Below are 14,569 nucleotides of genomic sequence, written 5' to 3'. Positions count from 1 at the left end.
CTAGAATAACCTGCAATGAAGAGGAAATCGGGTATTCCCCAGTTTACAGGTTTAGTCATTACTGGAACCAGGAGAAAAGCCTCCCCACCCTTATCAAAGACAAGACAACCAATGCCAGGGGCGGCCCAGCCTGCTTTCCTGCAGCAAATCCCAGAAGGTGGGGCTGAAGGCTGGAGGCCAGCAGCCCTCCCTGCGCAGGGGGGCGAGTTGGGTGGGTGCCCGCGGGCCGACGGCGTTAGACCCCTTAGGTTTGGAGAGAGGCGGGCGAGCTCAGTGGCGCCCGGCGCCCTACGGGAGGGCGTGGCTGCAGACTCCCGGGCGCGATCCGAGTGCACCAACACGGATCGAACCGCAGGGAGGAAAGCTGGGACTCCGGGTTGCCTTTGGGGACCGCAACCCGCCGACTGGGGCAGGGGCGCAGCGGCCGCCCGCAATGCGGGACCCGAGGGATCCCCTCCGGGCGGCGGCGCGAGGCGCGAGGAGCGCGGTTGCCGTGGCAACCCCACGCGGCGGGCGCTGCGGCCGGAAGTGACGCGGGTTCACCTGCCGAGCGGGGGCGGGAGCCGGCGCGGGTGCCGAGGTGCGGGCGCCGCCGCGAGCCAGACGGGAGCGCGCGAGGCGCGGGAGACCGGAGCCGAGCCCGAGCCGCGTACCTGCAGCCGCCGCCCGGGCCGGGCCGCACCATGGCGCTCCTGCTGCGCTTCGTGCTCCTGTGCGGAGTCGCGGGTGAGTGGGCGCCGCTCGGTGCGCGGCCCGGGGGCGCCCGCAGCCCGCGGCCACCCGGGAACAATGGGCGTGGGGGAGGGGGCGGCGCGGTCCGCGGGGCGGCGGCGGGTGGGCTCCCTGCACCCCGAGCTTTGCAGGGTGGGCGGCCACAGGAGGGACGGGGCGTCGGGCCGGGGAGGCTGGGGGGCTCGGGCGCGGCGCCTCCCGGGCTCCGGAGCACGCCCGGCCCCGGACGCCTGGCATTATTTGCCCTTGCCCGCGCCCGCGTGAGCCCCGGTGCCGTGCGGGTCCGGCGTCGCCCGGTTCCCCAGCTCTGGGCGCCGAGTTTTGAGGTGTCGAGTGGTCCAAGCCCGGGAGGCTGAATTACAAAGCCCATTATTCAATGGAGTGGTCCAGGCTACCTCTAGGAAAGAGGCGCGGAACGAACGCCAGCCTGGAGATTCTTCGTAGAAGAGGCCGGCTCCGACCCGAGGGTGGGGGGGATCGTGAAGCCGACCGTGGGAAATCAAAAGCAGGTGGCGACTGCAAAAATGCAGAATCGATTTCTGCGGTCCCAGGGCAAAGTGCAAGGGAGAATTTAGTAAGCCCCGGTTAGAGTTTGTAATGACTGGGTTCGTTTTAAAGATCAGATGTGGGTAACTTGTACAGGGCAGTGCCTAAAACATTCGCCAAGCCCGTTTTTCGGTTGCACCTTTACCCCCCCCCCGGGAGGGAAAAAAGGCATTTAAAATATGCGTGGACTATTAGAAGACATAAATATTTTGACAAGAAAACATCTGTTTACATGTAAGTGTTTTAACCCAGTGATCTTGTCAGACTAAGCACTTGCAGCATCTTACAACCGAGTAATTCGTTTTAAAAATAATTCTTAGGTGGGGCTCTAGGAGGCACACTTCAAGCACAAGCTTTCCGTAGGATTTTTGTTCTTTTTCCCCCCCTTTTTTTGCTAAGTGCTCAGCGGCAGGATCGGGTGACCCTGTCTGTGGGGATGGCTCTCTGCTTCCTGTTGAAATGTTAATTCTATTGTTGGACGCTAGAGCTGTGAGCATTACTCATGGGATCAACATTCTATTAACAAGTCTAATCTTCGATCTGAGGCTATAGCCCCACCTCCACCTTTTTTGGATACGTATCACTTAGGCTTGGCCGAAATTTCGAAAGTACATCTTCTAGAAAAGATGAAGGGTCACATAACCAGTTTACATTCTCACCTTTGTTTCGTTGAGGCCTAAACTGAAATCGAAGTTGAGAACCCAAGATCTGTGTTCTCTAGGAAAAGACGTTTGAGACCACATCTAAAGCAGAAAAGTGGAAGAGCATAAACTATGTAGAGGGATTTTTTTTTGGGGGGGGGGGGAGGAATCTTCACATAATTAGATTTAATCTGGTTTTCTGGAGTGCTTCACTGCCATAGGCAAAATCCCGATTAAAGATATTCTAATAAAAATATAGTCATCCTGCTCAGAAAATATGAATTAGGTTACAATGAACATGCATTAAACAAGTAATGTCATCAGTCAAACAAAACAAATACTTTGTTTCCAATTTTTCGGCTTAAGAAACAAATCAGAAACGATGTAATTGATGTATAGTTTTTTTAGTATTACTTTATATGTTCTGACCATTTTAGAAATACATTGGTCTGAACTCAAGTTCAGTGTTAACATGATTTAATTCTATATTGGCAAAACAAGGCTTGCATACTAAAAATTACGGTGCTAAAATGATTGCTGTCTCTCTAGATTTGCCTCTACAGATTTTTAAAGAGCTTTTTGGTATACTCTTAATGAGTTGCAGTTTGGACGCTTTGATTCCCTATTTAGAAGCAAGTCATACTCTTAGAAGCAGCAGTAGCATGGTGGCAGTAGCAATAGTGATAATATGCTTTTTTTTTTTTTTTTTGGTGGTACTAGGGATGTAACCCAGGGGCATTCTACCTCCAAGCTACACCCCCAGCCCTATTGTTTTATTTTTTATTTTGAAACTGGGTCTCACTGAGTTGCAAAGGGCGTAAGCAGTAGCTGAGGCTGTCCATGAACCGCGGTCCTCCTGTCTCAGCCTCCCAAATGCTATGCGTTTTCGTTTTGTTTTGTTTTGTTTTGGTGGTACTGGGGTTCCTGGAAGCCCTTCTTCCTTCGGGCTACACTCCCAGACCTATTTTATATTTTTGAAACAGGGTCTCTTACGCCAGCACGGCTGGCTTCGAACCTGCGCCATCCTCCTGTCTCCGCCTCCCAAGCGCGGGGATTACAAGCGTGCGCCACCACGCCCGGCAGCATTTTCTTTTTTAACAACTTTAGTAGACAGTGTTTGCAAGGGTATCTCTCTCTAAAATTGCAGTGTTTCTGTCATATGCTTTTTTTTTTCTTCCCATTTTAATCATGATAATTTTAAACCCTCATGTGAGTAGTTATTAAATGACAGATACTTTTCTAAGGAGGGTTTTACTTGTACTCAATTTATCAAGCAACCCTTGAGGGTGTTTATTATAATTGTTACTGTTGCACAAGTAGAGAAACTGAGGTATGGAGTAGTTATGTAACCTGACTTGCCAAGGTTGGGAATTTGCTGTTGTCAGCGCTCTTATCGCGATGCTATTATGCTTCTGAAACTGCCACCTTTCCTCTTTGATTATTCCTAATTGACACCCCAGTTTTTGCCACTGGTCACCTGTCATCTATTAAGAACCTGCTGTTGGCTTGAAGGCTTTTATTAGCATCTTAATTTCATGATCTTAGTTGAATACTTTGAGGTGCCCTTAGGACTCTAAGAGTCTTCAGGGCTTAGACTGGTGTTGGAGACGAATGTGGCTCATGCCCCGAAGCATCAGCATTACTGAAAGTTTGTTAAAGTAATGGGCTGCTCAATATAAATAGAACTAAAAAAAAGGTCTGGTCTCCCAAACACTTTGTTGGCCATTTGATGGTGGCTAAGCCATTGTACTCTATGTACTTTGATTACTTTATGTATCAAGAACAAGGATACAAGCCAGGCGTGGTGGAGCACACTTTTAATTCCAGCATTTGGGAGGCTGAGATGGGAGGATCATGATTCTAGGACATCCTCAGCTACTTAGGCCCTTTTCAACTCAGTGAGATCCTGTTTCAAAATAAAAGGGCTGGGTGTAGTTCAGAGGTAGAATGCCCCTGGGTTCCATCCCCAGTACCTAAAAAAAAAAAAAATAAGGATACAATAGAGGAGTTCAGGAAGATGTTGTCAAAGGATCATATTTTTGATGGGAGGAATAAGTTTAAGAGATCTATTGCTCGAGATGCTTATGATAGTTAATAATATATTGTACTGATAAAAATTCTGAAAGTAGGTTTTAAGTGTCTTCACAAAAAGTATGCAGTAACACGTATGTTAATTATTGTGATAACAGTGATTCCATAATGCTTTATATCTGTCCTCATTGTTCTGTTTTATACCCCTGCTTTCCATAATGATAACTCATGTGCCAAATGACCGTATCTCTTTGGAGCTGCTTGACATCTATTTTGGTTCTTTTCTCAGGTCAACCTCGTTGACCTGCCCTTCTCTGCTTCTATAATAGGCCCTTTAACTGTCAGCTTCCCCATGGTTTGGCCCATGGCCCTCTTCTCAGTCTCCATCTTAAACCTGGGTGACCTCATCTCTATCTATCTCTGTAACCTGCAAGTAGTTGCTGCTAAATGAAAAATATTTCTAAACAAATCAATCACTAAGCCAAACACGAGAAGGAGGGAGTGGGGAGGGAATGGTGTGGGAAATGGGGAAGGGCTAAATGAGTGATGTGTGCATGTGTGCCTCTGCCATCTTGTACCCCATTAAAATTTATGACCACATGATGCATCAATTTAAAAAATGAACATTTCTAGCTCAGCCCTCTTCTTTGGGTTGTGGGCTCCTATTTCCAACTGTACAGTTGCCCAACAGTCAGCTTCTACTAAGTACCTCAGGTTCCCAAATGAACTCATCTGTTAATTGATTGATGACCCAGTCAATTAGATATTTATGGCCTATGATGTACTATCCCCAGTGGTGGGCATCTCTACATGGTATATGACATTGTAAGTTGCAAACAGTATGATAGAACTTTCCTAGTAGATGGCACATTTTTATTTATTTTTTATTTTTTTATTTTTTTTTGCGGGTCTGGGGACGCAACCCAGGGGCATTTGACCTCTGAGCTACACCCCCTGCCCTATTTTTTATTCTTTATTTTGAAACAGGGTCTCACTGAGTTACAGAGGGCCTCACTAAGTAGCTGAGGCTGTCCGTGAACTGCGATCCTCCAGGTCTCAGCCTCCCGAATGTTGGGATTACAAGCGTGCGCCACCACGCCCGGCTTAGATGGCACATTTTTACAAAGGCATGGAGATCTAAAGGGTATGATGTGTCTTGGGAGTTGAGAAGTTCACTGCATGTAAAGCTTCTAATCAACACTGCTCAGACTTTTAGTGTGCATCTGAGTCACTCTTATAGGGATGCCTGGGGTGGGGTCTGAGATTTTTTTTATTTGAATAGGGTTCACATGATGTCATTTCTGACCTCATTTCATGTGGGCAAAGATCTAAACGCTATGTGCCTAGAGTTTCCTTGCAGATGATCAGTCCGTCAAGCTACGTCCCCTACCTACTCCATGGCTAAGAAGCTGCAGGTATGGAAGAAGTGAGGTTATGCACTGAGGTTTACTCTCTTTAAAAAGCAGTTCAACTGGGCGTGGTGGCGTACACTTGTAATCCTATTAATCCCAGTATTGGGGAGGCTGAGACAGGATGATTGCAATTTTTGGACAGCCTCAGCTACTTAGTGAGGACCTCTGCAGCTCAGTGAGATCCCCTTTCAAAATAAAGGATAAAAGAGCTGGGGATGTAGCTTGGAGGTTGAATGTCCCTGAGTTCCATCCCCAGTACTACCCCCCCCCCCCAAAAAAAAAAAAGCATTTCTGGAGGCAGGTAGAGCCACTAGCTCTAACAGGAGTCCATTTGGGATGCCCAGGACATAAGGCGGTTTTCTAGGAACACAGCAGAGCAAGGCTGGCTTTTTTTTTTTTTTTTGGTGCTGGAGAGTGAACCCAGGGGCATTATACCTCGGACCTAAACCCCTAGCCCTGTTTTATTCCTTATTTTGAAATAGGGTCTCACTAAATTGTGGGGTGCCTCACAAGTTGCTGAGGCTGGCTGTGAACCTGCTGTCCTCCTGTCTCAGCCTCCTAAGCACTGGGATTACAAGTATGTACCATCATCATGCTTGGCTCCCTACCTCCCCCCCTTTTTTTTTAAAGCTTTTCTTTTCTTTTCTTTTCTTTTCTTTTCTTTGTGTGTGTGTGTGTGTGTGTGTGTGTGTGTGTGTGTGTGTCTGGGGATGGAACCCAGGGGCATTTGACCTCCGAGCTACACCCCCTGCCCTAATTTTATATTCTTTATTTTTTGAAATCGGGTCTCACTGAGTTGCAGAGGGCCTCACTAAGTAGCTGAGGCTGTCCGTGAACCGTGATCCTCCAGGCCTCAGCCTCCCGAGTGCTGGGATTATAAGCGTGCGCCACCACACCTGGCTTTTGAAAGCTTTTCTGGGGAAGTGGAATGTGACGTGTGATTGCTGGGGTAAGTGGCAAGAAGAAAGTTGAAAAGCAATAAGATTTCTGACTCGACTGTCTGGTGATGTCATAAATAAATGCAATAAATAAAAGAAAAAAATGTCTTAAGGAGAAAACAGTGAACTTAGGTTTGGATGGGTAGTTTTGAGGTGCTTGAGAAGATGGGAAGTAAATACACATATACATATACACATACATACATATCTGGTAGGAAGATTTAAAAAAGACTAGGCCAGCCAGGCGTGGTGGCGCACGCTTGTAATCCCAGCATTCGGGAGGCTGAGACCTGAGGATCGCAGTTCACAGACAGCCTCAGCTACTTAGTGAGGCCCTCTGCAACTCAGTTAGACCCTGTTTCAAATAAAGAATAAAAAATAGGGCACAGGGTGTAGCTCGGAAGTCGAATGCCCCTGGGTTCCACCCCCAGACCCGCAATAAAATAAATAAATAAATAAAAAGGACTAGGCCTTGGGAGAGAAGGGAAGATTGACAGTGCAGAATTGGGAAACCACTGTTGATTGGTATCACCTGTGTGCAGCTAACACGGACACGTACATGCGGGTAGGACTAGAAAAGAAAGCGAAATGGGAGGTGATAAGACATTGACCTCTAAAAAAGCAGAAGATAACATGGCAGCAAGACGTGGGTGAGAGAGGATGTGGGAGAACCACAGGGCGAGGGCGTCCTAGGGACTGCTGGAGAAATGAGGCCAGTTCCGGAAGCTTTCCATTGCACAGGGAGGGCAGTTTCTGTAGTGGAGAGTGGAAAGCTGGATCTTGATAGGTCTCATGGGCATCCTGTTAGAGAAGAGTGCAACTGTACTTTGCACTTGCATGTGGTTTGACCGTGAGGCCTTTATGCCAGAGGGCAATAGTTTACCCTGCAGGTGAAAGGAGAAACCCACAGATAAGGCCTCCTAGCTTTCCTCGTCTAGACCGAGAGCCTTGCTCACTCCTCATTCTTCCCTGGAGCACCGCATTCCTCTGTCAGATTAGTTTCTGAATGTTTGCTTCTCTACGATGTCATTTCCACTGTCCCCTGTCCCATCAACTTTAAGCTTATTTATCCCTCCCTATATCCCTTCAGTCAGTAGTCCTCATTCAACACTGCCCTGTCTTTCCTCTCTTAAGATTTCTTGAAGGGGTTGCCTGCATTTACCAAAACTCCATTATTTTCCTTCATGTCAGTAATTCTTGTGTTGAAATCTGACTTTCGCCCCCTCTAGCGCTGTGAATCTGCTATTGCTGTAGACTGCTCTTACCCAGTGGGCACAGCACACCTTCAGCCCCTTTAGCCTGTCAGCATGAAGAGCTCTGCTGTACGGTCTCTCTCCATTCTTCATTTTCATGTGTGTGCTCAGTTTTTTTCTTGTAAATGCTGAGATTCATCCGTTTGTGGTTTCACTTGCCACCTTTGTGCTGATAGAATTTCTAGTTTCTCTGTCCCCAGCTTTTAGAATATCAAACCACCCATCTGACATCTCTGCTTAGACTTCCCACAGGCATCTCCAGCAGGACCTGTTTATTCAGGGTTCCTTCTCACACTACAGGGCATTTTCAGTCACCAGAATGTCCAGGCAGAAATGTGAGGGTATATGACTTGACTCTTCTTACTCTCCTACCTGCGCACATCCAGTTTTAAGATGCTGGTGCTCCTCCAGCCTCTACCCGTAATCTAGGTTATACCAATGTCTCTTAGGCTTGCTGGAACATCTTCAGAGTTGGCCTCTGATGGAGTGAACATTTCCCTATTCTCCAGTGTATCTCATTACTGCAGCATGTTCTAACACTTATCAAGCATGCCTTTATTGTAATCACTTCCTGCATTTCATGAGGGCAAAGATTATTTCCTTCATCTCCTGCATATGACACAGTAAGCCCATTTAATAAATGGGGATAAAATGACCTTAGAGCTTTATCTTACGTTCACCTATCTTGTATTTGTGTTTGTTTTGTGGTCCTGGGGATTGAATCCAGGAACGTTCTCTCTCTGAGCTACATTCTCAGCCCTATTTTATTTTGTTCATTTGGAAGCAGGGTCTCACTAAGTTGCTGACACTGGCTTCCAGCATCAGTCCTCTGTCTCGGCCTCCCAAATACTGGGATTATTAGGCATGCGCCAACACACCAGCTTGTCTTGTATTTTTAAAGAGAACAAATTTCATAATCTAGAGTAATAGTTGCTAGATGTTGGATTTAGATTGTTTCTATAGAATGAGGAAGTGGAATGTCAGCAGGTGTAACCTTTTCCAGCTGTGGTTTCCTGCTTTTTCTATGTATTTTCTTCATTGGTGCTGAAAACAAATGACAGGGTATGAAGAGTGTGGAGGGAAGTCAGCTTGTCTTGGTGAAGTGATCCATTCAGGAAGCTGTAACAGAGCACACGGTTTGGTTTGGTGGCATTTTGGGGCTCTCTTCAGTTTATATGCCTGTATGGTACTAAGGATTGAACCTAAGGGAGGTCTACCTCCAGGCTACACTCCAACCCTTTTTATTTGGAAACAGGGTCTTGCTAAATTATTGAATGCTGGCCTCGCATCTGTGATCCTTCTGTCTCAGCCTCCCAGGCCTGGCTTTTGGGGATGTATTATTCCTATTTCTCTGTAAATCTTTTAAAAGTTAAAAGGGTTTCTTTAGTAAGTGGCAACATGATGGTGGAATTAGCATTCTAAGGAGGATGATCTGGTAAGGTTTTATTTCTTCTGGGATTTTCCACTTTTCTGTAGCCTTTCTTCTCTCACCTTACTCGTTCTGCTTTAGACTAAGGAGTTAGGCAGATTAGGTCTTAACTTGAGTGAGCACTATTTGCATTTTATGTTAATTGGCAGCATGCTTGTGGAAGAAGACTTGTTTCCTGTTCTGTTGAAAAAAGGGAAGGTAGGAAAAGAGAGGGAAATTCAGTCTATTTTTAGGGTAGGTATGAGATCAGTGGCATGGTTCAGTGGGCTTTGGTATTTGGTAAGAAAAAGGATTAAGTTAAATTAGCTAATATGTAATGAGAAAATGCCAGCTTTCAAGAGAATTTGCAAGTGGATTGAGAGTGATTTTGATTTCATTTACTTCTAAGAAATAAAAGTATGTTTAGACTCCATGAAGAAACAGCGTAACTCATGCTGTGCTTACTTTTGCATCTTCTCTGTGGTGTAGGTTGAGTTTACACAGGACTCTTACAAGTTTATCCAATATAGGATGCTTTGGCTGCTCAGATAAAGTTCTCTCAAGGAATACTAAGGGACATTTAGGTAGTCAACCAGATTCACTGAGCCTTATGTTTATTAAATCTTTAGAGCCACCATCACTAACCCTCTTCGACCTTCACAAGTGAAGAATTGTTTTGAACTCTTGAACACTAGACAGTTTCCAAGAGAGGTTTCTCTAATGGACTAGTGTGTACAATATCAGGTCCCATACTTCTAGAATGAACTCTTCAAACTGACCTAGAGAAGTGAACATACCTTATTTCTCAAACACATTTTCACACATTTCATTTGAAGCCACTCTCTTATCAACCTTGGGGCAGAAAGGACATACATTAAAATTCTCATTGATAGGAGTCAGGTCCTAAAGCCAAGGTCTAAGACCAACATGTGGCAGTAGCCTGAAGCAGTGCTGTCCCATAGAAATGTAATGCAAGGCACATATTAATGTAACATTTTCTAGTAATCACATTAAAAGCCAGAAGGAAAAGGTAAAATTAATTTGAACATATTTTTCCATATGTAGTTAACTTTAAAACACTGAGATAATTTTTCTTCAGCTTGTAGTCTCTACCTTTCTAGTAGGTCTAGAACTTAGAGTTTAGTTCTATTATATTTATTCCTAGAACACTTGACCCCCAAAATCAGGAGTGTAATGTGCTATCAAAACAGTTTTGTCAAATAGAAATTGCCTTTGAAATTGTAATTAGATTTTACCTCTAAAATAATGATTTATATCAAATAATGATTTATATCACATAGTATTTCCTGTTACCAGTGAACTAATTAAATGCTCTTGTTTCTTTTTCTTTTTCTCTTTCTTTCTTTTTTTTTTGCAGTACTGGGGATGGAACCCAGGGGCATTCTACCTCCAAGCTACACCACTCGCCCTGTTTTTTTATTCTTTATTTTGAAACAGGGTCTCACTGAGTTGCAGAGGGCCTCACTAAGTAGCTGAGGCTGTCCACGAACCACGATCCTCTAGTCTTAGCCTCCCAAACTGGGATTACAAGTGTGCGCCACCACACCAGGCTCTTGTTTCTTACAATCATCAGAGGATTTGTTACACATGCACAGAGTTGTACTAGCTGCCCTTACTTAATAGTTATAGAGCATTCACATTTTAAATATGAGGGAGAAAAAATAAATATATGAATAGAGATGATATTTTAACTTGGCCACAAGGGAAATAAATGCATTTTGGAAAGGTGCAAAATAAGCAGGATATAGTGGCCCCTGGTAATGATTGTTGAGAAAATTTGAATTGTCTTTGGCATGTTAAAAAGAAATTGAAGCAATGAACTTAAGCATACATGTTCACAATAGGGATGCTTTATTTTTTAAACTGTAAGTAATCATTTGTTTACCGACTTCAGGATTTTCCATAAGGAGACATATTATTTACTCATTTTGCTGTTTCTTAGGTTTTATTATTTTCTGAGATTTCATCTTGATAAGATTAATTTTATCTGAGTGGTATTTTTGAGGGGGGCAAAATGTTACTTTTTTCTGCCTATGTTAATTAAAAAGGAAGAGAAGTGAGCTGAGGTTTTTATGGCAAGGAGGCAAAGGAAGATTTCCTAAAATAGAATGATACTTAACTGTTCTATGAAGGTGAGGAAAATAGTTGCCATGACAACTAGTCTGCCTTACCCATAATGCAAAGTACTCTATTTGCATTTTTCTTGTTAGAGTATGCTGAAATTAGCATCTGTATTAGAGACCTAGAGGGAGGTAATACACTATTTAGATGGTAAAGAATGACTAGAATTAATTTTGATAAGATTTGAAAGTTGAATGCTTCCCTCTGAGATTGTCTGCCTGAGGGGGAAACAGGGAAGGGTGAGGCTCAGTCCAGTTCATTAGGTGCTTGTAGAAAATCTGTCTGCATGTCTTACTGTAACTTCCTGCCCGGTTTCTCATTATAATTTACATTTCCCCGAGTCTTTGCTTCTAGGTTATATATTAGGCATTTCTTGTGAGCAACCTCAATCCCAGTGGAAGTTCCGGGGTAAAAAAAAAAAAAAAAATGTAACGTGTATTTATGGCAAGGTGTTTTAAGGGGTCTTCAGATGACAGAAATGAGTAAGACACCATTCCATATTCTTGGCAAGCTTAAGTCCAGAGGGAAGAGTCAGTTTTTCGCCCTGTTTTATTCTAAGTTACTGTCTTATGCCTTCTTTGTCATGGAAAGAAATAGAGGCTAGCAGGCACAGGTTCCTTTAATTCTTTTGTGCCCCAGTGTATAAACGTAACCATAACTGTACGATTGCTTATTTCTTTCCCCAGTCTTGTTTTTGTGATGCTGGGATTGAATCCTTGTCCTTACTCATGTTAGGCAAGTGTTCTGCCACTCAGCTACACCCCAGCCCCCTTTCCTCTAGATGTAATTAAAGGTGTCTTATTTCCTACTTACTAGGTTTCATTCTTCTCTGAGTTTTGATCCTTCTGTCTCTTGAGTGTTCTCTTTGTATTTTTCATTTTTCCTATTCTATCTTCCCTTTCCTGTTGTTGTTTTTTTTTTTGTTTTGTTTTGTTTTGTTTTGTCTTTTGTTTTCCCCCTCCAGTACTGGGGATTGAACTCCGGGCTTTGCTCATGCTAGACAAGCACTACCACTGAGGTATATCCCCAAACCTTTTAAAATAAGGTTATTTTGAGATAAGGTCTCAGTAGGTTGTCCAGGCTGGCCTTGGATTGTGCTCCTCCTTCCTTAGCCCCCTGAGTTGCTAGGATTAACCAGGCTGGGCTTAGCCTTTTGTTTTGATTTATACGTGGCCCATTGCTGGTTTCAGAATAACCTTTCCATGACCTCAGCTCATGTACAGTCTATTTTTCTCCTTTTCTTGAAGGCCAAGTTCCTCAAAGCAGCAGCCACTTCTGACTGCTCATGTCTCTTGACCATTGTAGTCAGGTATGGCACATTCCACCTCCACAAAGCCTTCTTAAGTCAGATTTGTCTTACCTAGGTCACCGATGGTTCTCTAATTGCCAAACCTAGGGGATTCATTTCAGTGTCATTTCTTTACATAACAAATTTTGAGCTTTTTTTTTTTTTTTCCTTTGTGGAAGGCTCTGCTAACTGTTAAGACTAAAAGATCAGTAAGACACTTCCTAGCATTCCTAACATAGGAGTTGGTATCATAGTAGGAGTGACATGCTTTTAAGATGACAGTGAATTGTCTTCTAGTTACTGTTTATTGAAGACAGAATAGTAGGTTGTACTGAGACTATTCTAAGAGCTTTGCAATGCCTTATTTTACTTAATCTCTACAATGAAGTAGGCATTATTACAGTTAATCTTTATTTTCAAGATGAAAGCTTTTAGTTATAAGGCTAGAAATTGCCTGTGGCCAAGCATTTAGTAAGTTGAATTTGAACCCAGTTCTGACTTTGGAAACCATGCTATCAATGTACAGAACTGCTCCTGCAAGTCGGGATACAATGTTTTAGAAATGTCTGCTTGTTGGGAGGTGGACTCAGAGAGCTACTAACACCATTGAGATGTGAGTGGGCGGCAAAGAAGAGATGATGTCAGAGAAAGGCATCTTGTTGGTTGATTGATTAGTGGTCAAAAATTAGAACACATTTAGGTCTGAAATACACACTTTAGTTCAACACCCTTAATTTATGTTTGAGCTCTAGAAGAGTTAACTTTTCCAAAATATGACATGAAGCTTTTGTGTGCGTGTGAAATGACAGCAAATTCTGTTTAATATTTATTTTTCTGCTAAAAAATCCCAACCATCCAAACTCTACCTCAGATGTTGCCTAGCAATTTAGTGTAGAAGAGGATTAGTGTAAATATTGGCCTTCCATACCAAGCTGGGTGGTGCAGTCCTGTAATCCCAGTTATTGGGAGGGTGAGACCAGGAAGATTGCAGGTTTAAGGCCAGAATAAGTTAATCTAGCAAAGACACTGTTCAAAATAAAAAATAAAAAGAGCTGGGGGTATAACTCAGAGTAGCATGCCCCTGGTTTCAGTCTGCAGTAACACACACACACACACACACGCACGCACGCACGCACGCACGCATATGCATGTGCACTAAAATGAAATTTCAGACCTTCTTTCATCATGGAGAATGGAATGGGGTTCTGTGTCTGGGGAGTTTGCTGACTGACACCAGGATGAGTGTGCCTGAGGAGTCGTCTGCCTGGATTTGTATATTGTTCCATTAGTAGCTGAGCGACCTCTGAGTTTGTTTCATTTTTGTAAAATGAAGACAATAGTAGTGCCCTTTTTATGGAGTTATGAGAATTGAAAAGTTAATATGTATAAGGTATTTTATATTTTATTTTATTTGTGGTACTGGGGATTGAACCCAGGGGCATTCTGCTACACCCCTAGTCCTATTTTTTATTTTTTATTTTGAAACAGGGTCTCACTGAATTGCAGAGGGCCTTACTAAGTAGCTGAGGCTGGCTGCGAACTGGGATCCACCTGTCTCAGCCTCCCAAAGGCTGGGATTTCAAGCTTGCGCCAGCATGCCCGGCTCTCTAAGGTATTCTAAAAAGTGTCTGGCTCTTCATAAGTACTCAGTCACTGTTAATTGGTATTTTTATTTTTTTATTTTTTGGTACTGGAGATGGAACTCAGGGGCATTCTATATCTGAGCTACAACCCCTACCCTATATTTTTATTCTTTTTTTTGAAACAGAGTCTTATTAAGTCGCTAAGGGCCTCACTAAGTAGCTGAGGCTGGCTGCGAACCAGGATCCTCTTGTCTCAGCCTCCCAAGTATTGGGATTACAAGTGTGCGCCACCATGCTCAGCTCTGTTACTTGTTATTTATTAAGATGATGGTTTTTCTATTTCAGCTAATTTCCTGAGCACCAACTTTTTGATTCTCATTGGGGCTGGGGAACCAGTAATTCATATTTTTAAAAAGTAGCGAGAAAAGCAAATAAATATTATTATGTCACTTCTCACTGTTATTAATTTTCTGACTATTTTCTTAGCTCTGAGCAGGTATTAATATTACATATATGGGAATTAAACCAGCAGTGTTTTCTTCTCTCCCCTAACAGTATTTAATGATCAAGTCAGAGTAGTTAATTTTGTTCACAT

The 14,569-nt window shown here is 43.6% G+C and overlaps 1 protein-coding gene across 4 annotated transcripts in view; it reads left to right on the top strand.

Moving 5' to 3' along the window:
* Positions 1-683: 683 nt before the first annotated feature.
* The window catches only part of CXADR (CXADR cell adhesion molecule), a gene marked incomplete at both ends in the record, with an annotated part of 62,979 nt that continues 49,093 nt past the window's right edge, over positions 684-14,569 (top strand). For all 4 annotated transcript variants that reach the window (XM_080696699.1, XM_080696698.1, XM_080696701.1 and 1 more), the window contains one exon: positions 684-726. In XM_080696699.1, coding sequence (XP_080552825.1) covers positions 684-726 — 43 coding nt within the window. The remainder of the gene's footprint in view (positions 727-14,569) is intronic.

Source organism: Muscardinus avellanarius (genome assembly GCF_963383645.1).
Source record: "Muscardinus avellanarius genome assembly, chromosome: 5".
NCBI lineage: Eukaryota > Metazoa > Chordata > Mammalia > Rodentia > Gliridae > Muscardinus > Muscardinus avellanarius.
The sequence above is the reverse complement of the archived record's forward strand: the minus strand, read 5'-3'. Positions and strand labels throughout refer to the sequence as shown.